Source organism: Pan paniscus, chromosome 10 (genome assembly GCF_029289425.2).
Source record: "Pan paniscus chromosome 10, NHGRI_mPanPan1-v2.0_pri, whole genome shotgun sequence".
NCBI lineage: Eukaryota > Metazoa > Chordata > Mammalia > Primates > Hominidae > Pan > Pan paniscus.
Window position 1 is genome coordinate 128,950,163 of NC_073259.2, and position 26,471 is coordinate 128,976,633.

Sequence of the window (26,471 nt, forward strand, 5' to 3'; positions counted from 1 at the left end):
AATTAAAACAACAAAAAGTATAAAATATTTGGTAATTAATGTAGTATTTAAAAAACAAAAAACAAAAACTTGGTCAGTTGCAGAGAAGGAATATACCAGAATATCATGAAGATTTTGTCCCAGTTAAGTAACAGCTGTAACATACTTCCAATGAAATCATTAACAAGATACTTTACGGAACTTGGGAAAACTTGGAAAAATAAGTGGGCAAAAATATCAAAGAACACTCTGTAAAAACATAAAGATAGGATTAGCCCTACTGAATACTAAAAGCAATACCTAATCAAGGGATTGGGTCTCAATTCAGCTGATAAATGACTTTCTCTTATAAGCTAAATGCTAATGGGCTGCTGATTCATTCATTTGCTGACCATCTCTGACACGAGTTTCTGTTCAATATTTAAATAATACACCCATAATAGAGACAATCTTTCATTTCCTATATCACAGCTTATGTTTATCAGTGGCAGAGCTAAAATGAACAATTCAGGACCAAGATAAAATCCTTAAACTCAAAGCCCATATGTAAGAAGTATTGCCAGTCAAAAATTATTTTTTCTTAAATTATCTATGCCTTAAATCCTTCTGTTGTGTTATCTTACCATACCATACACACTGAAATAAAGCTACAGCCTTGCATTCCTTGTAGGGTTAAGAATAAGACGATAAGGCCGGGCGCAGTGGCTCACGCCCGTAATCCCAACACTTTCGGAGGCTGAGGCGGGTGGATCACCTGAGGTCGCGAGTTTAAGACTAGCTCGACCAACATGGAGAAACCCCGTCTCTACATAAAATACAAAATTAGCCGGGTGTGGTGGCGGGCGCCTGTAATCCCAGCTACTTGGGAGGCTGAGGCAGGAGAATCACTTGAACCTGGGAGGCGGAGGTTGTGGTGAGCCGAGATCGCGCCATTGCACTCCAGCCTGGGCAACAAGAGCAAAACTCTGTCTCAAAAAAAAAAAAAAAAAAAAAAAAGAATAAGATAATAAAACTAAAATAAAATAAAGCTACAGTTTAATACCTGTCATGTGGCCAGGGGAAGCTGTAGTCACATGCAATTCACCTCTGGAAAAGCACATTATTTTTGAGTTACATCATCACAGCAGACTTTGAAGTATAAACTGACATTCCTCATCTCCCCCGCTCCAAAAGCTGCACACCTGGTCTGTGTTAGAGAATTCTACGGACTGATTCTCTTCTTCACCTAGTTAGGATTTAACTTACTGTCCTTTGATTTGATACAAGAAAATAGAATGCAACTGTGAGTGGTACTTCCCAAAATAATGTTAAAGGAGAACTGTTCCAGGTATTGTTAACACGCTGAGCAAACTCTTCCTTTAAGCAAGTGAGCGTCTTAATATTTAAAGCAAAATTAAACAGAGATTTTTACCGCCCAACTTCTCATAGCTCATAATATGCTAATTCAGACCAAATTTCCAAGAGAGGGATTTAATATGCAGCCTTTTTCAAGCTTCCTTGATTAAAGGTTCTCATTATCACAGAGAACCATTAATTGCAGAGTCAAAAATACCTGTGTTCAAATGCTACATTTGCCACTCATTAACTATAAAATCTTGGGTAAGTAATCAGTTTTTCATCTGTAAAATGGGAAAAACACCACCTACATTTCAGGGGACTGATTTAAAGGTAAAAGTTATATATATACACATGTAGTCAAATGTGGATTTAAAAAACTTACATATATATACAGAGTTTAACAATGTGCCTCACAAATTTTCAATAAAGTTGCAATTTGCCCTAAAAGCAGAAGTTGGTGATACTTGGAATTCCCATACTCCACCTCTGTTTCCTGCTTTTATCTTTTTTTTTTTTTTTCACTTTTCATTCCTAGGTTTAACAATCCTACTTGATTTTCTTTTAATTTTAACTGTTAGTGAAGGGAGCCATGTTCAAAAGCTTTCCTACATACTGACTCACACCACTCAACAGGCTACTGGAGGACAGGATGAAAAAAAAACACTGGGGCTGAGACACGTTATTGAGTGAAAAAAGCCAGATAACGAATCTCAGCGTATATGGTACACTACTATCCTATTAAAAATGAATTACACAAAAGAATGAAGTTGGACCTTTACTATTATACAAAAATAGTCTCAAAAATGGATCAAAGACATACAAATAAGAGCTAAAACTAAAAACCCTTAGAAGAAAAAAGAGAAGGGCTTCATGACATTGGATTTGGCAGATTTCATGGATGTGACACCAGAGAACACACAACAAAAGACAGAAAAATTGAACCTTATCAAAAGTAAAAACTTGTGCACCAAAGGCCACTATTAACAAAATCAAAAGACAACCTACATAATGGGAGAAATTATTTGCAAATCGGCCGGGTGTGGTAGCTCACACCTGTAATCCCAGCACTTTGGGAGGCTGAAGTGTGCAGATCATGAGGTCAGGAGATGGAGACCATCCTGGCTAACATGGTGAAACCCCATCTCTACTAAAAATACAAAAAGTTAGCTGAGCATGGTGGCACGTACCTCCAGTCCCAGCTACTCGGGAGGCTGAGGCAGGAGAATCGCTTGAACCTGGAAGGCAGAGGTTGCAGTGAGCCGAGATCACACCACTGCACTCTAGCCTGGGCGACAGAGAGAGACTCCGTCTTGGGGGAAAAAAAAAATTATTTGCAAATCATATAACTGATAAGGGATTGATATCCAGAATATACTAATAACTACAGCTCAACAACAATCAACCCAGCCAAAAAAAAATGGACAAAGGAAGTGAATAAACACTACTCCAAAGATACACAAATGGTCAATAAACATGTGAACAGATGCTCAGCATCACTAATCACTAGAGAAATATAAATCAAAATCACAATGAGATACCACTTCATACCCATTAGGATGGCTATTGAAAGAAAACACACACACACACAAAATTCAACTAGTGTTGGCAAGGATGTGGAAAAACTAAAACCCTTATACATTGCTGGTGGGAATGTAAAATGTTGCAGTCACTATGGAAAATGGTAATGGTGGATCCTCAAAAAATTAAAATGTTGCCCAGGTGCGGTGGCTCCCGCCTGTAATCCCAGCACTTTGGGAGGCCGAGGCGGGAGGATCATCTGAGGTCAGGAATTCAAGACTAGCCTAACCAACATGGTGAAACCCTGTTTCTACTAAAAATACAAAAATTAGCCGGGCGTGTTGGTGTGTGCCTGTAATCCCAGCTACTTGGGAGGCTGAGGCAGGAGAATCACTTGAACCAGGAGGCAGAGGTTGCAGTGAGCCAAGACAGCACCACAGAACTCCAGCCTGGGCAAAAGAGTGAGACTCTGCCTCAAAAAAAAAAAAAAAAAAAAAAAAAGAGAGAGAGAGAAGAGAAGGAAAAAAATTAAATGTTGAATTGCCATACAAGATTGAGCAATCCCACTTCTAGGTTTATATCCAAAAGAACTGAAAGCAGGGTCTCGAACAGATATTTGTACACCAATATTCATTGTATTACTCATAGTAACTAAAAGGTGGAAGCAACTACTGCCCATCAACAAATGAATAGATACACAAAATGTGGTCTTACCCATACAGTCAAGTATTATCCAGCCTTTAAAAGGAAGAAAATTCTGACACACGCTAAATATAGATGAAGCTCGGGGGGCATTACTCTAAGTGAAAAAGCCAATAACAAAAAAAAAAAAGAAACAAAATATTGTTAGATTCCATTTATATGAGGTACCTAGCACAGTCAAATTCACAGAGACAGAAAGGAGAACAAAGGTTGCCAGGGTGTGGGGAGAGAGGGGAATGAGGAGTTAAAAGTTTAATGGGTACAGTAGTTCCGATTAAACTTATCTATGGTTTCATCACCTTCCATGCAGTCAACCGTGGTCTGAAAATATTAAATGGAAATTTCCAGAAAAAAGTCGTAAGTTTTAAATTGTGGACCATTCTGAGTAGTATGATGAAGTCTCATGCCATCCTGCTCCCTCCTGCCTGGCATGTCACTCATCCCTCTGTCTACCATCTTCATGCTATATACATACACTACCCCTACCCACCAGTTTGACATTTGATAACCATCTTGGTTATCAGATTGAATAAACAGTATATACAGGGTTCAGTACTATCGGCGGTTTCAAGGTATCCACTGGGAGTCTTGGGATGTGGATAAGAGGGGACTACTGTATACAGTGTCAATCTGGGAAGATTAAAAAGTTCTGGAAATGGATGGTGGTGAAGGTTGCACAATAATGTGCATGTACTTAATGCCACTGAGTTCAGTGACACTTAAGATGGTCAATTTTATGCTATGTATATTTTACTGCAATATAACAGGGGTACTGCATAGGACTTTGTATACACGTGTGTTTTCATGCACACATTTCTAGAAAGATAGAAAGAAAACTGGTTATAAGCTTTCTTGAGACAGGGCGACTGGAAGATCAGGAATAAAAGTGATATAATAAAAACTAGAGAGATTGAATACAGTGGTCTCCTATGTATCCACAAAAACTGATTATATATTAAATGGTATCAAAAGACATTCAAGATATATTAAATTTTAAAAAGCATATAACAAAACACTATTTACCATTTTAACATTACTTTCATAAACACACATACAAAAACAATCTCCACCTGGGCACAGTGGCTTACATCTGTAAACCCAGTGCTGTGGGAAGCCAAGGCGAAGGATTGCTTGAGGCTAGGAGTTCAAGGTTACAGTTAACTATGATGGCACCACTGCACTCCAGCCTGGGCAACAGAGCTAGACCCTGGCTTTTTAAAACCAATCACAGAGGTAATGCTAGAGGTTGTTGAGGAAAGCAGGGACTATTTTATCAACATATAGTTCTGGGACAATTGGATTCCTAATTAATCCATACACAGATATATAAAACTTAATTCTAGAGGCCGGGCGTGGTGGCTCACGACTGTAATCCCAGCACTTTGGGAGGCTGAGGCAGGCAGATCACGAGGTCAGGAGATCGAGACCATCCTGGCTAACATGGCGAAACCCCGTCTCTACTAAAAATACAAAAAAATTAGCCAGGCGTGGTGGCGGGCACCTGTAATCCCAGCTACTCAGGAAGCTGAGGCAGGAGAATGGCATGAACCTGGCAGGCAGAGCTTGCAGTGAGCCGAGATCGCACCACTGCACTCCAGCCTGGGCGACAGAGCAAGACTCCCGTCTCAAAAAACAAACAAACAAACAAAAAACAAACTTAATTCTAGATGGATTAAAAACTTCTATGTGAAAGGCAAAGCTTGAACTCTAACCTATTCCTATTTAGAGGAATATATAGGAGACTATCTTCAAGACTTCAGGCTAGAGAAGAATTTCTTAGGACACAAAAAGCACTCACCATAAAAGATAATGGTAGATTCCACTCCCAGGTATATAAACCCTAAGAAAACTCTGAAACATGAATACCAGGAAAATATACAAGAATGTTCACAAGACTCCTTTGAAATAGCCTCAAACTGGAAACTAAATATTTATCAGAACAGATAAATAATGTGATTATATATTCACAGGATGGAACATTATACAGCACTGGAAAGGAATGCAACAACTGGGACAAATCTTAGAAAAAATATTGACTGAAAAAAACAAATTATAAAAGACAATATATGTCATCTTTATAAACTTATTTAAAAAAGCAAAACAAAACATGTTGTACAGTAAAACATTAAAATGTAGATGTATGCCGGGCGTGGTGGCTCACACCTGTAATACCAACACTTTGGGAGGCCAAGGTGGGTGGATCACCTGAGGTTGGGAGTTCAAGACCAGCCTGATCAACATGGAGAAACCCTGTCTCTATTAAAAATACAAAATTAGCCGGGCGTGATGGCGCATGCCTCTAATCCCAGCTACTCAGGAGGCTGAGGCAGGCGAATCGCTTGAACCCAAGAGGCGGAGGTTGTGGTGAGCTGAGATCACGCTACTGCACTCCAGCCTGGGCAACAACAGCGAAACTATGTCTCAAAAAAAAAAAAAAAAATGCAGATGTAAATCTAGTTTTTTTAAAAAGCAAAGGGATGGTAAACAAAATTCACGACAGTGGTTACACCTAAATGGGGGCAGGGGACAGAGGCATGAGGAAGGACAAAGGAGAGTACAAAGGGGGCTTCCAGAACATTGGTAATCCTATAGTTTCTTTAACTGGTGAAGTTCATGAGTGTTCATTATGCTACACATACAAAACATATATTCTTCTGTAGATATTAAATATCACATAAAAATGAAAGCACAGTATAAACCTGTTCCTGCTTTTGTGTAAAAAATGATCTACAGTTCCTATATGTAATGCCCAAAAGGGTAACATGAAATGGTACCATAAATTTTCTGAGTAAGTTAAATATTAGGTAATTAGGATTTTTCTTTTTTTACTTCTATTTGGGATTTCTGGGTTTCAACAACTTGTATAATTAAAAAAAAAAACCAACTGTCACAATATATGGATTTTTTTTAAACCTGAAAGATACGCAACAAATTTAATGAATTTAAATTGTGGGTAGAATTGTGGGTAGTTTTTCTATTCTTTTTGTGTTTACCTGCACTTTTCAATATTTTCACCAATAAAATATGGTATTACAGTTTCATAATTCCTTATCTGACACCCTTATGGCTGGAGATGTTTCAACATTATGGCTAGAGTTTTTTTTTGTTTTGTTTTGTTTTGGTTTTTTTTGGCTTTCAGAAAGGTAACAATGGTGTGTAAAGTGGGTGACAAGTCACACCTATTCAATAAATAGATACTAGAAATAACTTCAGTTAAGGTCTTGTTTTGTTACCAAAGAGGTCTAAACCAGATTTTATCCCCTAAAGGAATGGCATTATTTAGTGTAAGTAAGGCTTCCAATTCCGCCCCTACTGGTCCAACTAATTTGGAGCTTAATCACTGCAGACTGCACTCAGTTGGGAACAAACAAAAAAACCCTTATATTAATACTTTGTAATACCAACAAATCAAAGCATTTCAAACTCAACTAAAAAACATTTCTTTCTTAGTAAGGCTAAGGCTTTCAGACACATTTCAAAAATGAAGCTAATGAACAAGTGTCAAAGTATAAAATATTTGGAAATTATCAAAATAATAATGTATGCAAAAACTCAACAGAACCACCAAATAAACTGATTAAAAAGATAGTACCACTTACGGTGTTCTTTAATTCCATAATTGTGCACGGGACCTACAACACATAAGTATTTCACATGGCCTTCAAATTCAAACAAATCAGTGAACTCACAAATGGGCCCTGGGTCCATATTATCACAATTGCCAGGGTACAGCATGTAAATTAAGTCATGATTCTTGGTCAGAATACCATTTATGGACTCCAACTCAAAAGCATGTGAGTACCACTTAGAATAACTACATGTCCTTAAGGCATCTAATAGTAATAATGCAATGGTCAAATCCTGTTAAAGTATTTGTATCTAAACATGCAAGTGCCCATAACAAAGTTGTTTTTTTAATCCTCTGTCACTGGAGCACTGATCAGCTATCCCTATCTTCAACCATCCTTGAGGCAATGACCCACAACTATGGTTACTAAGGGATCACAACTCAATTGCCTCCAGGAGCTAGGTAAACAGCATAAATTAGCGAGGTAGAGATTCAGTGTACAGTAAACAGAAAGTGATGGGGACTCAGCCAAATTAGAAAATGTAAGCTGTGAGTAAAGTCATTCAAACACTAAAACTTTTTTTTTTTTTTTTTGAGACAGAGTTTTGCTCTTGTTGCCCAGGCTGGAGTGCAATGGCGCGATTTCAGCTCACCGCAACCTCCACCTCCTGGGTTCAAGCAATTCTCCTGCCTCACACTCCTGAGTAGCTGGGATTACAGGTATGCGCCACCATGCCCAGCTAATTTTGTATTTTTAACCTGTCCATGTTGGTCAGGCTGGTCTCGAACTCCTGACCTCAGGTGATCTGCCTGTCTCAGCCTCCCCAAGTGCTGGGATTACAGGCGTGAGCCACCACACCAGGCCAAAAAAAAAAAATTTTTTTTTTTCCAAATTCAGTCCTTCTAGTAATCAACTGACTGACTAGGAGACACAATCTATACAACAGCCCACTCTGAAATCTCCTTGTCTCTAAATTGTCTTAATTACATCTGCTGGCATTTGACACCCAGTCTCTAACACTATAAACTTCTGATGAAAAAGGATGTGGTTTATTCTATTTTAGTTACTATAGCAGAGCCCCAAAAGGCATAAAGTCATTCATTAAACACAGAGATCAAATTCACAACCTTACTCTGTCTAACCAAGTGAGCTGTGTGGTTAGGCAGTACAAGTGGTATATAACTGATACACAACAGGCCAAAGCAGACCTTGAACACCTATAACCATCAGAACAAGGACCAAACGATAACAGTTCCAACAGATTTACTTGCTGAGAACTATAGAATCTGGTACATCTCTAATGAGGAGGGAGGCAATTTTCTTCCTCCTGTGAATTTATCTGCTCGCAACCAAAAATCTGAGCTATGAGGAGCTTCCTCTCTGCAACCCTCTAAACACCCTCTTCCCCACTGAAAGAAAACCCGGCAGTAACAATATAAAACTAAAGAACTAGAAATACAGACTGATCACACACTCATCTGTTTTTCCTAAAGATACACAGATCATACATGTGAGCAAAAATCTAGATCATAAGTATTTACCACCTCTAGAACCGCACTGTTCAATATGGGAGCTGCTAGCCACATGTAGCTACTGAGCACTTGAAATGTGGCTAGTCTGAATTGAGAAGATCTTGTACTAAAAAAAGTTAAAATGTCTCATTAATTTGTATATTGATTACATACCATCAGTGATATAATAATTTTTTTTTTTTTTTTGAGACAGAGTTACTCTGTCACCCAGGCTGGAATGCAGTGGCACGATCTCGGCTCACCGCAACCTCTGCCTCCCAGGTTCAAGCAATTCTTGTGCCTCAGCCTCCCACCATCACACCCGGCTAATTTTTGTATTTTTAGTAGAGATGGGGTTTCACCATACTGGCCAGGCCGGTCTCGAACTCCTGACCTCATGATCCACCCGTCTCGGCCTCTCAAAGTGCTGGGATTACAGGCGTGAAATAAATATTTTTATGTAAATTAGTATCACCTTTTTAAAAAAACTGTTTAATGTGGCTACCAGAAAACTTTACATTACATATGTACCATATATTATACTTCTATTGGGCAGTGCAGCTCTAGAAAAGGTAGTATTTTACAACTAACTCCTCCAGTGATTATCTTCCTGGCAAAGAACTGACACATCAAGGCACCCCTCACCACCACTTCCACCCACCAAACCTTCAGTCATGAAACCACTCCTAGTCCCAAGCTTACTGATGATGCAGCAGGTTGCCAGAGTAATTTGGTTAATCACTTAACCAAAGGGAAGAAACTAGTTTAACAATTATCTGAGGCTAATTTCTTTCTAAATTATTCCAGCACGCAAAAGAAATAAGAAGTAGCCTGAAGAAAAATCTGTGAACCAAAGGTGTACTAAATTTTTGGTCTTGACACAAGATTTTTAGTTGACTAAAACAGAGGTTCAACTTTGGTAGTACACTTCTAAAAACAATCAGACCTAACATTTTAAACTACTGCTTTTTTCCTCTACAAACCCTTAATTAAATATAAACACTACACAAATAAAACCACAATGAGATATGACTTTACACTCACTAGGATAGCTATAATTTAAAAGACAATAACAAGTGTTGGTGAAGACGTGGAGAAATTAGAATCTCACACATTGCTCGTGGTAATGTAAAATGGTGCAGCCGTTTTGGAAAGCTGTTTGGCAGTTTATCAAAATGTTAAAAACAGAAACTATGAGCCAGCAACTTTACTCCGAAGTATTCACCCAAGAGAAATAAAAACATACATCTGCACAAAAACTTGTATACAAATGTTCATCGCATAACTATTACTATTTTTGGTTTTTTTAGACAGTCTTGCTCTGTTGCCCAGGCTGGAGTGCAGTGGCACCATCTCTGCTCACTGCAACCTCTGCCTCTTGCGTTCAAGTGATTCTCCTACCTCAGCCTCCCGAGTAGCTGGGATTACAGGCGCCCGCCACCATGCCCAGCTAATTTTTGTATTTTTAGTAGAGACAGGGTTTCACCACGTTGGCCAGGCTGGCCTCGAACTCCTAATCTCAGGTGATCCCCCTGCCTCAGCCTCTCAAAGTGCTGGGATTACAGGCATGAGCCACCACACCTGGCCCCACATTATTCATAGCAGCCAAAATGCAGAAACTACCCAAATGCCTGTCAACTAATGAGTGCATAAGCTCAATGTGGTATAAAAAAGGAAAATTATTTGGCAATAAAGAGAATGAAGCATTGACACATGCTACAACATGGATGAGCCTTAAAAACACTGTGCTAAGTGCAAGAAGCCAGAAACAAAACAAAAGCTATGTATCATTCGATTAACAGAAAAAGAGCAAATCCATAGAGGCCAAAAGCAGACTAGTGGCTGCCAAGGGCTGGGGAGAAGGGTAATGAGCTGTAACTGCTAATATGTACAGTTTCTTTTGGGATGAAGAAAATGTTATAAAAATGATTGTGGTGACGACTGCCCAACTCTGTAGATATAATAAAAACTACTTAATTGTACACTTTAAATGACTGAATTGTACAGTATGTGAATTATATCTTATATTTTTTGAGACCAGGTCTTGCTTTGTCACCCAGGGCCGAGTACAATGGGTGCAATCTCAGCTCACTGCAACCTCCACCTCCTGGGCTCAGGCGATTCTCCTGCCTCAGCCTCCCGAGTAAATAGCTGGGATTACAGGTTCATGCCACCTCACCTGGCTAATTTTTTGCATTTTTAGTAGAGATGGGGTTTCGCCATGTTGGCCAGGCTGGTCTTGAACCCCTGACCTCGGGTGAACTGCCCACCTAAGCCTCCCGAAGTGCTGAGATTACTTACAGGCATGAGCCACCACACCCAGCCCGTGAATTATATCTTTCAAAAGCTATTTATAAAATATAAACATCAGAATGAAAAACACAATGCCACAGAAAGGGACTTCTATGAAATGTGCCTATATGAAATGCTTCATTTTAGAAAAGAATGAAAAAGCGATAAGTAGCCCTATTGAAACAGAAGAGGGAACTTTAACTGTGGTAGATTGCATTAGAGGCGCTAATTCCTCATCCTTTCCAGGATCTACTCCTTAGCCATATGATTTTGCAGTTCTTCCCACTAACAGGGGTAAGATTTATTTTTGTGGCTCCTTGACTTTGGCTTCAACCATATGACTTCCTTTGGCCAAAAGAATGGAGCAGAAATGGCAGTGTGCCAGTTCTAAGCCTAAACCTTAAGAGGTCTCGCAGGTTTCCACTTGCCCTCTTGTGCCCCTGGCACTGCCTAGAGAAGAGCTTCCCCTATGTGGCTGCTGCCCATCCACTCTGGGCCTAAAATGAACACACTTGAAGCAGAGTCATCTCAACCAACTTACAGATCGGAAGAAGCAGAGTTGCACCGGCCAATTTGTAGATTCATAAGTATATTTTATTGTTATTTTAATCCACTGAGTTTTGGTATAATTTGTCATGCAGTGTTACTGTGGCAATAGCTAACTGATATAGTCACCAATTCTCCCACTGTGTTATGAAGAGGTCCTACAAATTAAATAGCGATTGTTATGAAGGTAGGTCCAGCCTAACACCTTGAATAATAGTTTTTCACTTAACATAAGACAAGCATAAACGATGTTTGATGCTTGTCCCTTTAGGCTCTTAACTGAGGACTGATAGCAATTTAAGACATCACATATTCTTCCACTTTACTTTGAAAAAAAAAATAATTTTGCCGGGGGCGGTGGCTCACGCCTGTAATCCCAGCACTTTGGGAGGCCAAGGTGGGTGGATCACCTGAGGTCGGGAGTTCGAGACCAGCCTGACCAACATGGAGAAACCCTGTCTCTACTGAAAATACAAAAAAATTAGCTGGACATGGTGGTGCATGCCTGTAATCCCAACTATTGGGGAAAGCTGAGGCAGGAGAGTTACTTGAACCTGGGAGGCAGAGGTTGTGGTGAGCCGAGATTGCGCCATAGCACTCCAGCCTGGACAAGAAAAGCGAAATTCCATCCCAAAAAAATAAAAAATTTTACTTTTTCAGGGTATTTTCAAAAAATCAAATCCAGGGCGGGGCACGGTGGCTCACACCTGTAATCCCAGCACTTTGGGAGGCTGAGGTGGGCAGATCACGAGGTCAAGAGATCGAAACCATCCTGGCCAAAATGGTAAAACCCCGTCCCTACTAAAAATACAAAAAATTAGCTGGGCATGGTGCCAGGCGCCTGTAGTCCCAGCTACTCGGGAGGCTGAGGCAGGAGAATCGCTTGAATCCGGAAGGCGGAGGTTGCAGTAAGCAGAGATCGCGCCATTGTACTCCAGCCTGGGCGACAGAGCCAGACTCCGTCTCAAAAAAAAAAAAAAAAATCAAATCTAGAATAATCTTCACTTTTAATAAACTATGTGCCAGACCACGGAGGATAAACACATGAACATTATTCATGTCCTCAAAACTTTAAGAGAAAAAAGGGAAGGGTCATCTTGGAACAAAAATTTAGAAGGGAGAGGAAGCAAATTTAAAATATATTAAATAATATTCTACATATACACACAAACACAGAGCGAAAAGCCAACAGGCCTTATTGACTTATTTGATGAGAATCAAGAATGTCTCTGAGGTATCTAGCTGTGAAGCCGAAACCCGATGCTCTCAACAGCTAACAGGACAAGCTAAGACTATCTATCCTATCACTAAAGGTTGACTCATTATCAACTTGGTAAATCTAACCTGAACACAAAGGTGGATTTCCAGAGATGTCTTGGGCCATCTGCACCTCTGCTACACAATGACTCTGGTTTAGCTGTCTACTTTCTGGTAGCTGCCTCCTTTTTCCACTTCATCTCTAACCTTCGCCTCTGCTTCTATTGCTCAATCACATTTGCCATTCACATTTCTTCCCTACTTCTACTTGTTATTCCCTTTTTCCTAAGCTGGTTGATAACATCTGCCCATGGTTTTATAACCTTTGCTATCCAGGAATCCAGCCTAATATATCATCCTTAGGCCTGTGAGTTTTCACCACTGCAAAGCATACAAAGGTTCAAAAACAAAACTAACTCCTAATCTCCCAAATGTCTGGTTTATGCCTATTCCAGATGACGGTGTTATTTAATTCTGACCTAAGATTGAGGCACTGCTATATCTATTAACTTTAAAATATGCACACATCAGGCCACGAGATTTTTTTCAATTGCCCTTTCTGAATAATTATAAAACAAAGGACAAGAAATGGGCTGAAAAAGAAAACAGACTTTTAGAAAAAGGAGAAAAAAACGGCAAAATGTTTCTATTAAAAAACTTTTTTAGCTTTTTAAACAAAAGCGTAATACAAAGACTATGAATTCCTGAAATAGTACTGAGAGAGAAATATTACATTGTTCAAAAGCTAGTTTACATACAGCTTATAGTTACTCATATCTCAAGATGTTTCCTGCAAAATATTTTCACATGAGCATGTTACTGAAATTTTTTTCCCTAAGACTGTTTTTGCAAATTCTAAAAAAAAAAAAAAAGCAGCTGAGTGTCTCCACTTTAGGAAACAAGTAATATATGCCACATATTTAATAAGTGGCTGTTTGGGAAATATAAAGTATAAATAAACTTATATTTTACTTATACTTTTATAGGTGAGTCAGTGGTCACGTTCAAGAAGACTAAGCTGAATGAAGAAGAGCGCTCTAAAGGGCTTGTGGCCCTTTGTAAATGTCTCCCTTAGCTGAGTCCCTTTCTTTCTCTAGGTGTTGTCAGGATATTAGAAAGTTAGGCAAATCTGGACATAACACTTGAACCAACTTGACAGTAACCATTTTATTTCTGTACTTCCTTCAAAGAGCAGTAAGATGTTCTCTCCTCTCTTCCATGTGCCTTGTCACCATATTTGTAGGGAGACATTCTATTCTAAAATCCAGCATCTAACAAATTTCACCCCTAAAATATTCACTCTTTTACAAAGAAAATCTGAGCACCTACTGTCTGTAGGTCCTTAATGGCTTTGAACCTACCCTTACAAAGTTCATTGTCAAAACGGGAAGATGGTCATATTAAATACATTCAATACAAGGTCAGAAAATCCTGAGTGCTGCCCACATGACAGGAACAGATAAAGAGCTGTAGGCATCAGAAGAACATTTCTCCTGCGCCAATCAGAAAGAAGGCTCCACAGCAAGGGGAAAACATTGCAGTCAGACCTTGAAAAATGGGTAGGAGTCAACATGTTTAGAGACTTGGAAGAAGGGCAAACAAGGCAGAAGAGTCACCGTACATAAAAGAGGAAACAGAAGTAACCCAGTTTGGCTGAAGTAACAAGTAATACTTAAAGGAAATATAGGGAAGCAGGGTTATAAGACCAGATTGTTTTGAAAGTCAGATTGTAGAGGGTAGATTTTATATTCCAGCAATAAAAAACACAAAGGCTATTAAAATACGATACAACCCAAAATTAGAGGCCAGGCACGGTGGCTCACGCCTGTAATCCCAGCAATTTGGGAGACCAAGGGGGGGTGGATCACAAGGTCAGGAGATCGAGACCATCCTGGCTAACACGGTGAAACCCCGTCTCTACTAAAAACACAAAAAATTAGCCGGGCATGGTGGCAGGCGCCTGTAGTCTCAGCTACTCGGGAGGCTGAGGCAGGAGAATGGTGTGAACCCGGTAGGCAGAGGTTGCAGTGAGCCGAGATGGTGCCACTGCACTCCAGCCTGGGTGAAAGAGCGAGACTCTGTCTCGAAAAAAAAAAAAAATACAACCCAAAATTTAGTGGACAATATACAAACCAAGAGAGACAAAAACTAAACGTACACACTAAGGACTCCTCTGAAATTCTCTTTACAACCCCTAACTGAAACCCTTAATAATTCTTTAAAAGGTAGAAATCTCTAAACTGAAACTACAGTAAAAAAAAAAAAAATTGGGTCAGGTGCAGTGGCTCACGCCTATAATCCCAGCACTTTGGGAGGCCGAGGTGGGCGGATCATGAGGTCAGGAGATCGAGACCATCCTGGCTAACACGGTGAAACCCTGTCTCTACTAAAAATACAAAAAATTAGCCAGGCGTGGTGGCGGGCACCTGTAGTCCCAGCTACTTGGGAGGCTGAGGCAGGAGAATGGCGTGAAAAAAAAATATATTTTTTTCCGAGATCAATTTTCTCTCCCTGCCTGCAAATATACAATTATCTCCCTTATTTATAAAAAACAAAAAGATCTTTATCACCCTGCTGTCTATACCGACCATTCTCTTTCCTCAAGTCTTTCACATCTCAAACAAATGGCCAGTACCCAGAAGATGCCTTTATTTCTTTATGACCTACCCCTGATTGGGCTTCCACCCCCACTACTCTGATCTTAGCAGTGCACTCTCAGTAATGACTTCCTCTACAAATTCAATAGCCTGCTTTTTCTTCATTCTCTCTGAATCCTTGTAGCTTTTTACACTCCTGCCCCTAAAAATTCTCTTATGCCTTTTCATCACCACTGCACTTTCCTAATTATCCTACCTCTGATGGAGCCTCTTCTGATTCCTCTTCTTCCTGACATTTCTTAATTGTGAGTTTCCCAAGCCTCAATTTCTGGTCTTCCATTTTTTCCTCTCCATACTCTTACCTTTTGGTTAATTGTTCTTACCTCAAATCTTCAACTAGTCCTAGCCAGCCTAGCCATAGTCCCAGATGGCATTTCTAGAAACATTTGCACTAATCAGTGGCAAAGGTATTTGTTTTTCACAACTAATCTTTACTTCTAAAAGTAGTATTTTTGCAAGCGGTTATAAGAAATGAGTGTAGGGGCAGTGGGTCACGCCTGTAATCCCAGCACTTTGCGAGGCTGAGGCAGGCAGATGACCCTGAGGTCAGGAGTTCACAACCGGCCTGACCAACATGGAGAAACCCCGTCTCTACTAAAAATACAAAATTAGCTGGGCATGGTGGCGCATGCCCATTATCCCAGCTACTCGGGAAGCTGAGTCAGGAGAATCACTTGAACCCGGAAGGCAGAGGTTGCGGTGAGCCAAGATGGTGCCATTGCACTCCAGCCTGGGCAACAAGAGCGAAACTCCATCTCAAAAACAAACAAACAAAAGAAATTAGTGTAAATTTCAGAAGTTTATAAAGTCAGAGTATACAGTCAAAGGCTATCAGGCAAAGCTTGAAGATTTAGTCAAGTTTGGAAGGTCAAGCTAAACAAGGTCCAGACAAAACTTAAACAACAAAACAAAGTCAGGCACTGTACGTAGGTCACAATGACTGTATAACCAGCTTGAAGAAGCAATGAACAAAACTTTCTTTACTACACCTGCCCTATCTAGGTCAAGAGTGAAGCCCAAGCCTGAGGCCTCAGATGAAGGGAAGTGGGTGTGCCTGTCAGGCATGGTGTGGGATAAGGAAACAGATAAACTGCTGGCCAGGCGCAGTGGCTCATGCCTGTAATCCCAGCACTTTGGGAGGCCGAGGCGGGTGGATCACCTGAGGTCGGGAGTTCAAGACCAGCCTGAGCAATATGGAGAAACCCCGTCTCTACTAAAAATACAAAAAATTAGCCGGGTGTGGTGGCGCATGCCTGTAATACCAGCTACTAGTGGGGCTGAGGCAGGAGGATCTCTTGAACCTGGGAGGCGGAGGTTGCAGTGAGCTGAGATCGTGCCACCGCACTCCAGCCCGGGCAACAGAGTGAGAGTCCGTCTCAAAAAAAAAAAAAACCAACCAACCTGCTAACAGCTCCTCCTCAGGCATTTTTAGAAGGGTAGAAAACTGTACCATGCATTCCAAAGAAAAGCAGGGAAAGATGAGGATCATCCACTCTACTGTTCTTTCTTCATTTAAGTAGATTATGAAGGAAACTGTCTTCAAAATCAAGATAAAACTAACATGAAAAAACAGGTCGGGCGTGGTGGCTCACGCCTGTAATCCCAGCACTTTGGGAGGCAGAGGTGGGTGGATCACCTGAGATCAGGAGTTCGAGATCAGCCTGGCCAACTCGGTGAAACTCCGTCTGTACGAAAAATACAAAATTAGCCGGGCGTATTGGCGCGCAGCTATAAACCCAGCTACTTTGGAGGCTGAGGCAGGAGAATCGCTTGAACCCAGGAGGTAGAGGTTGCAGTGAGCCAAGATCACGCCATTGTACTCCAGCCTGGGTGACAAGAGCGGAAACTCCATCTCAAAAAAAAAAAAAAAGAAACATAGCTTTATTCATCATCTTTCTTCTTGTGGAATGTAGCCATGGACTATGAAACTTAGAAATCAGTGACAATTTGGAGACTATTATTTCTTTTTATATAGCATTATGTGGCATTCTCAATATAAAGGAGATCTCAAAGTTTAAGCGCTGGCTAAATTGTGAAACAAGAAAAGTCATTTCTATAGTGAGGAACTCTATCTGGAACCTATCTGGCTCTAACAAATAATGTACAGAACAAACAGCGTGCTTTCACGGAGCACTTTGCAATGCATGAAGCATTTTTATGTGCATTATCTCACTAAATCCTCACAACGACCCTGTGGAGTACAACAGGAATAACTATTGTACCAAATACAACACTAGGACTAAGACATGGCTAGGTCACAGTTAACTAGAGATGAAAACCACCCTCACACTAAAGATTTCCTGATTCGAAGAAACCGTAACAGAATGAGGTGCTCATATCTCAAGATTTCAAATGAAAATTTAATGAGTGGCATAACACAACTGAATACTTTTTGAATAATCACTTATATTCGATACAATTCAAAATATGTAGAAACAACTAGGATACATCTCCACTTCAGAGCACTTAAAAAAAAAAATCCTTTGGTGGTTCTTCACTATCCATGCTGGAACTCCAAAAGAGAGATAACTAAGTTTTCCTACCAGGTTAGGGAAAACCCTACAAACCAAGAAATGGGATTTTCCATAAGGTCTCTATTAGGCTAAGGCATACTCCTTAGTCTAATACCTTAAAGATACCTACAAAAACTTTTTCTTAGGAGCTCAACCTAGTCGTTCCACAACAATGAAGTGGGGCTGTTTCATTTCAAGCTGTGGCCCTAGTTTGACTTATTAATAAAATCTGAGGGGTAACAATTCATTGAGAGGATCACTGGGACTAACTAGATTTTTCCCTGTAAAACTGAATTTGATCATTTAGAGCCCCTCTGAGCACCTCAGACGTTAAAATTCCAGAAGACAAGTATTCTGCCTCTAACTCTAAGTGAGGATAAGAAAATACATTATAGAAAGTGAAAGTTGGCCAGGCACGGTGCCTCATGCCTGTAATCCCAACACTTTAGGAGACTGAGGCAGGTGGATCACAAGGTCAGGAGTTTGAGACCAGCCTGACCAACATGGTGAAATCCTGTCTCTACTAAAGATACAGAAAACAAATTAGCCGGGCATGGTGGTGTGCACCTGTAATCCCAGATACTTGGGAGGCTGAGGCAGGAGAATTGCTTGAACCTGGGAGGTGGAGGTAGCAGTGAGCTGAGATCGCACCACTACACTCTAGCCTGGGTGACAAGGTGAGACTCCGTTTCAAAAAAAAAAAAATTGCAAACACTTCTTAATTTATACATACATCACATACAATCAGCATTTTAATTCCTAAGAAGGAACCATTAAACTCTAGAATCAAAAATAGATTATAGAATTTTAAAAATCAAATTATACTTATGGCGAACTGCCATGACAGCAGTCACACACAGTTTCAGATGCCAAAAACAGCCAACTAAATAAAACAGCACTTGGTTATCAACACTCTCTTTCTCTTTTTAGGACACCTCTAAATTTTCACGAGACGGTTTAATAAAACAGATATGAATGATGAGAACTAAATAATTTATTGTTATTAATGTTGAAATAAAATACAATTATATAGAACGACACGTCACAATCCAATGGCATTTGTCATCTCTAAAATAAATGATCACGTAGAAATCTTTTTGAGAAATGCATGATCATTAAGCATTTAAATTGATAGTACTACCTGATACTTACAGGCTGATATGGTACACTCTCCAGCTTTCTTTACCCCCTGAAGGCTTTATAAAAAACCTTGAGGAAAATGATTTAAATATAAATTCATGGTGTTAACTTTGGCTAATTTTAGTTTAAATCACACATCACCCAAACAACATTATCATAGCACTTTAACTATAGGCAAAATATGTTTTTAAAATAATGAGCAAGGGCCGGGAGCGGTGGCTCACACCTGTAATCCAAGCACTTTGGGAGGCCGAGGTGGGTGGATCATGAGGTCAGGAGATCAAGACCATCCTAGCTAACACGGTGAAACCCCGTCTCTACTAAAATTACAAAAAATTAGCTGGGCGTGGTGGCGGGTGCCTGTAGTCCCAGCTACTTGGGAGGCTGAGGCAGGAGAATGGCGTGAATCCGGGAGGCGGAGGTTGCAGTGAGCCGAGATCGCACCACTGCACTCCAGCCTGGGCTACACAGCGAGACTCCATCTCAAAAAATAATAATAATAATGGGCAAATCTTCTAAAGTCTATAATGCTAGACACAAATTTTCAACTACTTTCTCTCTGAAAAACTTCCATCAGCTACAATTGGATATGATCATACCAGATACAACAATACACAACAGTAATCCAAAAGTAGAACTGACTTCCACTAGATATGGAGACCTGTGTTATTTGTCATTCCCAGGTTTAATAATATTTGCAAATACCTGACATGTAATGTCCATTATCACAACAATACATCACCTCAATATAATACAGCCCTGAGATTAGATCTTAAAGTGAGTAGCACGGGCCAGGCGTGGTGGCTCATGCCTATAATACCAGCACTTTGGGAGGCCGAGGTGGGTGGATTGCTTGAGGTCAGGAGTTCGAGACCAACCTGGCCAATATGGCAAAACCTCATGTCTACAAAAAATTAGCTGGGCATGGTGGAGCCTGCCTGTAGTCCCATCTACTCAGGAGACTGAGGCACGAGAATTGCTCGAGCCTGGGAAGCGGAGGTTGCAGTGAGTCGAGATCGCGCCACCACACTCCAGCCTGGACAGAGCAAGACTCTGGTTTTTAAAAAAAAAAAAAAAAAAAAGATGGGTAGCACAGAGCAGCCACCTATTTATATCTATTAAATGCCAGGCACTGGAGAGAGTACCAAAAACAGAAAGGGTTTTATCCTTATGTAGCTTATTTTGTTTATCGTCTGTCATCCCTCAGAGACACACACAAGATCAAACCATGAAGAACCACACTAAGGAATCTGGGTTTTATTCTAAGTGTGGCCAAAACCCATACTTTTAAGCAGAGAACTGCCAAGATCTGACTTAGGTTGTTAGAAGGCCAAGAAGGTACCAACAGGTAGATAATGGAAGAAACCCAGCAAAGAGGCTAATACAGGAACTCAAGCAAAAGAGGGCTGGCTTACAGTAAAGACTGTGGAAACATTAAGTGGACAGATTCAGTGTCAGAATTTTGGTGTCAGATAATCTTCACTTTGAGCCCTTTACCATTTACATCCTTGGGCAAGTTACTTACATGCTTTGAGCCTCAATTTCCTTACTTAGCAATGCTTGTAAAACTCTATCACATAGAAAATACACAGGTTATTATGATAGTATTTTGGTAACAAAATTCACTTGAAGGAGTTCAAATAAATTGACTTCCTTTTCCCTCACACCAACATTAGTAATGTTGAGCAGGGGTTCAATAGCAGTTATATATAAGTACCACATCTTGCTTCATCAAGAGACGAGTTCCCGTTTCTCACAGAACTTAAACTAAAACTGCTCATAAATATACAGGAAGAAAGGTGTTTTTCTCAAATTAATAAAAGTCTAGTTAGCACATTCAATCTCTGTTTTCACATGCATTCTTTTACTTCCTCAGTGTATGTGAGAAAAAAGGCTATAAGCAGAATCTTGTAGTTAAATTGTGATAAAGATTCTGATGTTACTACCAATTATTTCAATTTATTCTGTTAATAGCTTTTATTTAGAACTTTAATAAAGGATGGTATTCCTCATTCTTGCAGCACTGGTACATCAGGAAACCAAGTTACAAAAAGCCCTCTTTGATAAGTACATGGGTTATAAACACTTATTTTTCACTCAGTAGCATCCTCCTTATGTTTAACATTCTTTCAACAAAGGATGAACCATCCTGAAATTCAGTGTCATATTTACCACTTGGTATTTACTCAGTAGGGGCTACGCGTACTACAATGTGCTAGGCACTATGGGAGAACCAAGGTTAGTGTCATATGGTCCTTACTCTCAAGGAGTTTACAATCTAGTTAGATTAGGCATTTACATGAGATAAGGAAGGAATTATGCAGACAGAACTGTAAGTATTAAAGATAAAAAGATCGCCGGGCACAGTGGCTCACACCTATAATCCCAGCACTTTGGGAGGCTGAGGCGGGAGGATCACCTGAGGTCAGGAGATCAAGACCATCCTGGCTAACATGGTGAAATCCCATCTCTACTAAAAATACAAAAAAATTAGCCGGGCATGGTGGTACACGCCTGTAATCCCAGCTACTCGGGAGGCTGAGGCACAAGAATTGCTTGAACCCAGGAGGCGGAGGTTGCTGTGAGCGGAGATCATGCCATTGCACTCTTGGGCGACAGAGCAAGACCCTGTCTCAAAAAAAAAAAAAAAAAAAAGATCATTTTCATATGGGGTGGTCAGAAAATGCTTCACAGCTAAGCAGAATTTGAGTTGAACCCTTGAGTACAGGATTTTGATAGAATTTGCTAGGAAGAGAGCAAGCAAACATGAACTTACATATAAGGGCCTTGTTGAAAAAACTTTTTATTCTGAAAAATTTAAACATGTAAAAGTCAACAGAATAATAAACCTCCATGTACTCATCACCCAGCTCCAGTAATGATCAACTCATTGCCAATAATTTACATCTTATTATACGAAAATCCTAAGGGAGCCCATCTGCATATGCCTTTATATTCTTCACCAAGTCCATCCTCAGACAAATCTTTAGTGGCACAACAGTCTCCACAGTTTGGTTTTTCCAAAGGTCACATACAAACAAAGTGCAAATCTGTTTAAAAAAAAAAAAACAGCAGGACCAGGCACTGTTGCTCACGCCTATAATCCCAGCACTTTGGGAGGCCAAAGCAGGCAGATCACTTGGGCTGAGTTCAAGACCAGCACCGGCAACATGGCGAAACACAATACAAAAAATGCAATAATCAGCCGGGCGTGGTGGGGCACACCTGTAGTTCCAGCTACTCAGGAGGCTGAGGTGGGAGGATCGCTTAAGCTCTGGAGGCGCTGCTGCGATCTTGCCACTGCACTCCAGCCTGCATAATAAAGTGAGACCCTGTCTCAAGGAAAAAAAAAAAAAAAAAAAAAAAAAGAGATCAATTGCCGGGTGTGGTGGCTAACGCCTGTAATCCCAGCACTTTGGGAGGCCAATCCCAGGCAGATTGCTTGAGGTCAGGAGTTCAAGACCAGCCTGGGCAACATGGCAAAACCCTGTCTCTAGTAAAAATACAAAATAAATAAATAAATAAACTAGCAGACGTGGTTGTGCACGTCTGTGGTCCCAGCCACCTGCAGGGCTGAGGCAGGAGAATTGTCTGAACCTGGGAGGCAGACGCTGCAGTGAGCTTAGATCGGGCCACTGCATTCCAGCCTGGGCGAAAGAGTGAGACCCTGTCTCACCAAAAAAAAAAAAAAAAAAAAGTAATCAACTCTTGATTGTTTGCACAAGCCAAGGGAAGAGTGACAAAGATAACTGCAAAATGACAGATAATCCAAAAGTCAGTCTACATAGACTACTGGAATACCTTTTCCATATTTATATTTCAATAAGAATGAGTAAAATGATGGGAGAATTCATGTCAAACAAAATAAAGCATCACAAGTGAAGTACTTTAAACATATCACTTGGCCTCCCAAGCCTGTTTCTTCCTCTGTGAAACAGGGAAATATCACCTACCTCAGAAACTTCTGAGAATTAAATGTGTATATTTAATGCCATGTGTATAGTTCCTTATTTTATTATATTATTAGTCAGTTGAATCAGGAACAACTATTAAATAGGAAGCTGTGGCCGGGCACGGTGGTTCACGCCTGCAATCCCAGCACTTTGGGAAGCCGAGGTGGGCAGATCACTGGGTCAGGAGTTTGAGACCAGCCTGGCCAACATGGCCATGGCCCCATCTCTACTAAAAATACAAAAAAAAGCCGGGCATGGTGGCATGTGGCTGTAGTCCCAGCTACTCGGGAGGCTGAGGCATAAGAATTGCTTGCACCCGGGAAGCGGAGGCTGCAGTGAGCCGAGATGGCGCCACTGCACTGCAGCCTGGGTGACAGAGCAAGACTCCGTCCTAAAAAAAAAAAAAAAAAAAAAGGAAACTGCCCGCTTTCCCCAGTCTCCCCTTATATGCCACCCTCTCTCCAGATGATGTAAAAATTTTCTTCATCTCAAAACCTGCCAAAGGTTGAGGGGCTAAGCTCCCCGATTTCAAGGAGTTTCTTTGCCTGTAAAGCAAACAGAGCTGACATTGAAGGAAGTATTTTAGTAGAATAAATTTGTAAATTGTCAAACTTCACAAAGTAATCCCTCCTTAATAGAGCCAACTAATGTCAGAGAGAGGTCGTGTGTGTCCAACCTACCTAGTAAAACATTTTCATTTTCCCCATTTCTTGAGCACTGCGTTTTCTATTCTTTCAACCATCCAGGGCCTCTGTACAGCACAGTAAAAACAGCAAAGCAGCCATTAGGACTCTCAGGGCCACAGCCATTAGGGCCAGAGTATGAGAAGCTCAAGATGAGTAACCACAAGGCATGACAGAAACACCTTTACCTTCATTTCTTACTCTGTCCAGAAGGAAGCTGAAATTGTAATCTTGTGTTCCCTATGACCTGCTACTGAAAGGCAGCTGTCACGCAAAACTATGAAATTAGCTTAAACCTCTTTTTAGAGCACGTGTTCACCAAGATTTTAATTCTTCCTTTAGGGTTACTTTGTCTCTCAGTTACCTTCTTCTTGAGATTGCACATACATCAATGAAGTTCTCTTAAGAATTATCTTCAATCCCCAACTCCCTTTCTCTATGTGAAGACTCAGTGAGTTACCGACTTATAACCTCTAACATATAAATAATCCACTCAAAGTCTTCTACCTAAAACCATTCCTTATTTTCTGATATTACCCATTTCTTAGATGTTTCTCTAGGATAATCATAATTAATGTAGTAAGATCTGTGGCACTTCACAGTTTGCCAAGTGCTTTCTAAATGTACTCACTTAATCCTTACAGGCTGTGGAAAAGGTAATTCCCTCTATTTTATAGGTAAGCAAAAAGGACCGAAGAACTCACTACTATGTCGTATCAACAAAGCAAGTTGGTGGCAAACCGGACCTCCGAAATAGGTCTTCCAACTCCACACGCCATGCTCGTCCCATTCTATTATGCTCTTTTCTAAGAAGGGAATGTCTACAGTTCTGTCCCAAACCACATTTGCTTCAAGAGTAAACCATCTTCAAACCATTTCTCTAAATTACAATCAGGTCCCCCACTCCTACAATCATGCCATTTCTTGCTTCCTCACTCTCCAGCTATGACTTCCTTCTCACTACCCGATTTCCACTCTTCATGGATACTGCCATCATTCCTTCAACCCGTCCTGCAAATATCCCACCTCTACATGCTAAAGGGAGACCCCTCATGTTCCTTCCCCCAAACCCTGGCACTCCCTTCTCCGGATATGTAGGTTGTCACCCCATAAACTACACAGTAGCTTCTCGCTTCTCGGCCCTTAACGAGCTACTTACTAACTTTAAAAGCCCCACAGAAATGAACTTAACTTGCAGGTCCTCCACCTCCACACTTGGCCCTGGGCGCCATTCCTCTGAAAATAATAGTACCAACCCTTACAAAGACTCTGCCCATGCCCCACTGTCACCAACGAATTCCTTTTCCAGAAGGAAAAGGAAACAGGTTCTTCAGGCTCCTCTTCCAACCTCTTCACCAGTGACTCCCCTCCAAGGTTCGTGGACTCTCCCCCCGCAGTTTTCCTCCCCTCACTCCCGGGCCTCTGCCCACCTCACCAACTCTCCCTGCGCTCCCTGTCCCAGAGCCAAGCCGCGGCCCCGCAGCTGCGGCGGCTGCTCCACTCTCCCAACTTAGAAGTTCTGCCTCTATCACCTGTTCTCACTAGAGCTTCCTCTCAGCCCAACGGCCCACCTTTGCCCTGGCCTGCCTCTCTCCACCCCTTCGAGTCCTCCTGCCCAGGAAACACCCCCACGAGTCAGTTCCGGGGTGCCTGTCGGATTCAACTTCCCATCCGTGGGATTCCCACCCCCGGGGTCATGCTCCCCTTCTCCATCACCTGCTCCGCCCATAGCCAGATGACATCCGCCGCTGCCTCCTCCTCCATTCCCCTTCTCGGACGCCAGGTCCCCGGCCACTCACCGCCCTCCGTGCGCGCCAGCCGCCCCCTCCGGTGGGGAAGAGGGGGGCGTGCACCCCAACCCGCGCCCCCCCCCACGACACGCACCTGTTCTTCCTCCTCTTCCCCTCGGCGGGCCGCGCCGGCGCCCCGACCCCCACCCTTGCCGCCTCCCGGCCTCCCGGAGCCCCGCACTCACCACGAGTAGGTCTGCTCCGCCATGGCGCTGCCTCTCATGGGCTCCGCTGCAGGCTGTGGCCGGGCCCGGCGGCGGCGGGCTCGCTCGGGCCGTAGCTGAAGGCGCGGCCGGGGTCCGGTGCTTGCTTGCTCGCTCGCTGGCTCGCTGGCTGCACGGCGGGCCGGGAAGGCGGCTGGCGGGGAGAGGCCGGGCTCCGAGGCGGCCCCGCTCCCTGGGCCCCGGGGCGGGGCGGGCTCCGCTCTCGGCCTCCCTCACCCGCGGCGGCGGCGGCGGCTCCGCTGCAGCTCCAAACCCAACATGGCGGCGGCGGCGGCGCGGAGAACAAGGGGGCCCTGGGGCGGGCGAACGGCAAGACGGGCCCGCGCTCACTGCGCGCGGGGCCGCGGGAGCGCCGCGCTCGGGCGGCGGCGGCGGCGGCCGGGGGACATGGCCGGCGGGCGGAGGCGGCGGCGACTGAGGGGGGCGCTAGGCGATGAGGCGAGGCCACTCGATCACACCCGCCGAGGGGAGGAGGGGCGGGGGCGAGCCTTGGCCCCGCGCGGGTCACGTGCCCAAAACACGCTCACGTGATGCGCGCCCCGCCCCTCGAGCCGGGCCCATGCGCGGAGACGTCGGCTCCTGGGTTCTAGGCGGCTGCTGCTCGCACAGCCGGAGCTGTTGGGCCGCCTCCGCTGCCTGGTGCCGCCCCCCTCCCCACGCGGAGATGTCGCCTCGGGTACCCTCTTCCGCCCCTCTCCGAGGGGCTGCTGCACCAGCCAATCGGGAACCCCGATGCGCGTCTGTTGGCTGCCACTCAGCTGTCAACCGTCAGTCAACAGTCTGCTGGCCACGGGCCCCC

At 42.4% G+C, this 26,471-nt stretch overlaps 1 protein-coding gene across 3 annotated transcripts in view; it reads right to left on the minus strand.

The window, feature by feature from the left end:
- The window catches only part of SPPL3 (signal peptide peptidase like 3), a 138,356-nt gene extending 112,212 nt beyond the window's left edge, over positions 1-26,144 (minus strand). For 2 of the 3 annotated variants that reach the window (XM_034934656.3, XM_055096258.2), the window contains exon 1: positions 25,634-26,014. Coding sequence is in view for 2 of the 3 variants with exons in the window: in XM_055096258.2 (XP_054952233.1) it covers positions 25,634-25,671 (38 nt within the window). In the remaining variant the exon portion in view is untranslated. Of the gene's footprint in view, positions 1-25,633 lie in introns of all 3 variants that reach the window. The other variant, XM_034934655.3, reaches the window with a different exon arrangement.
- Between the last annotated feature and the right edge of the window lie 327 nt (positions 26,145-26,471).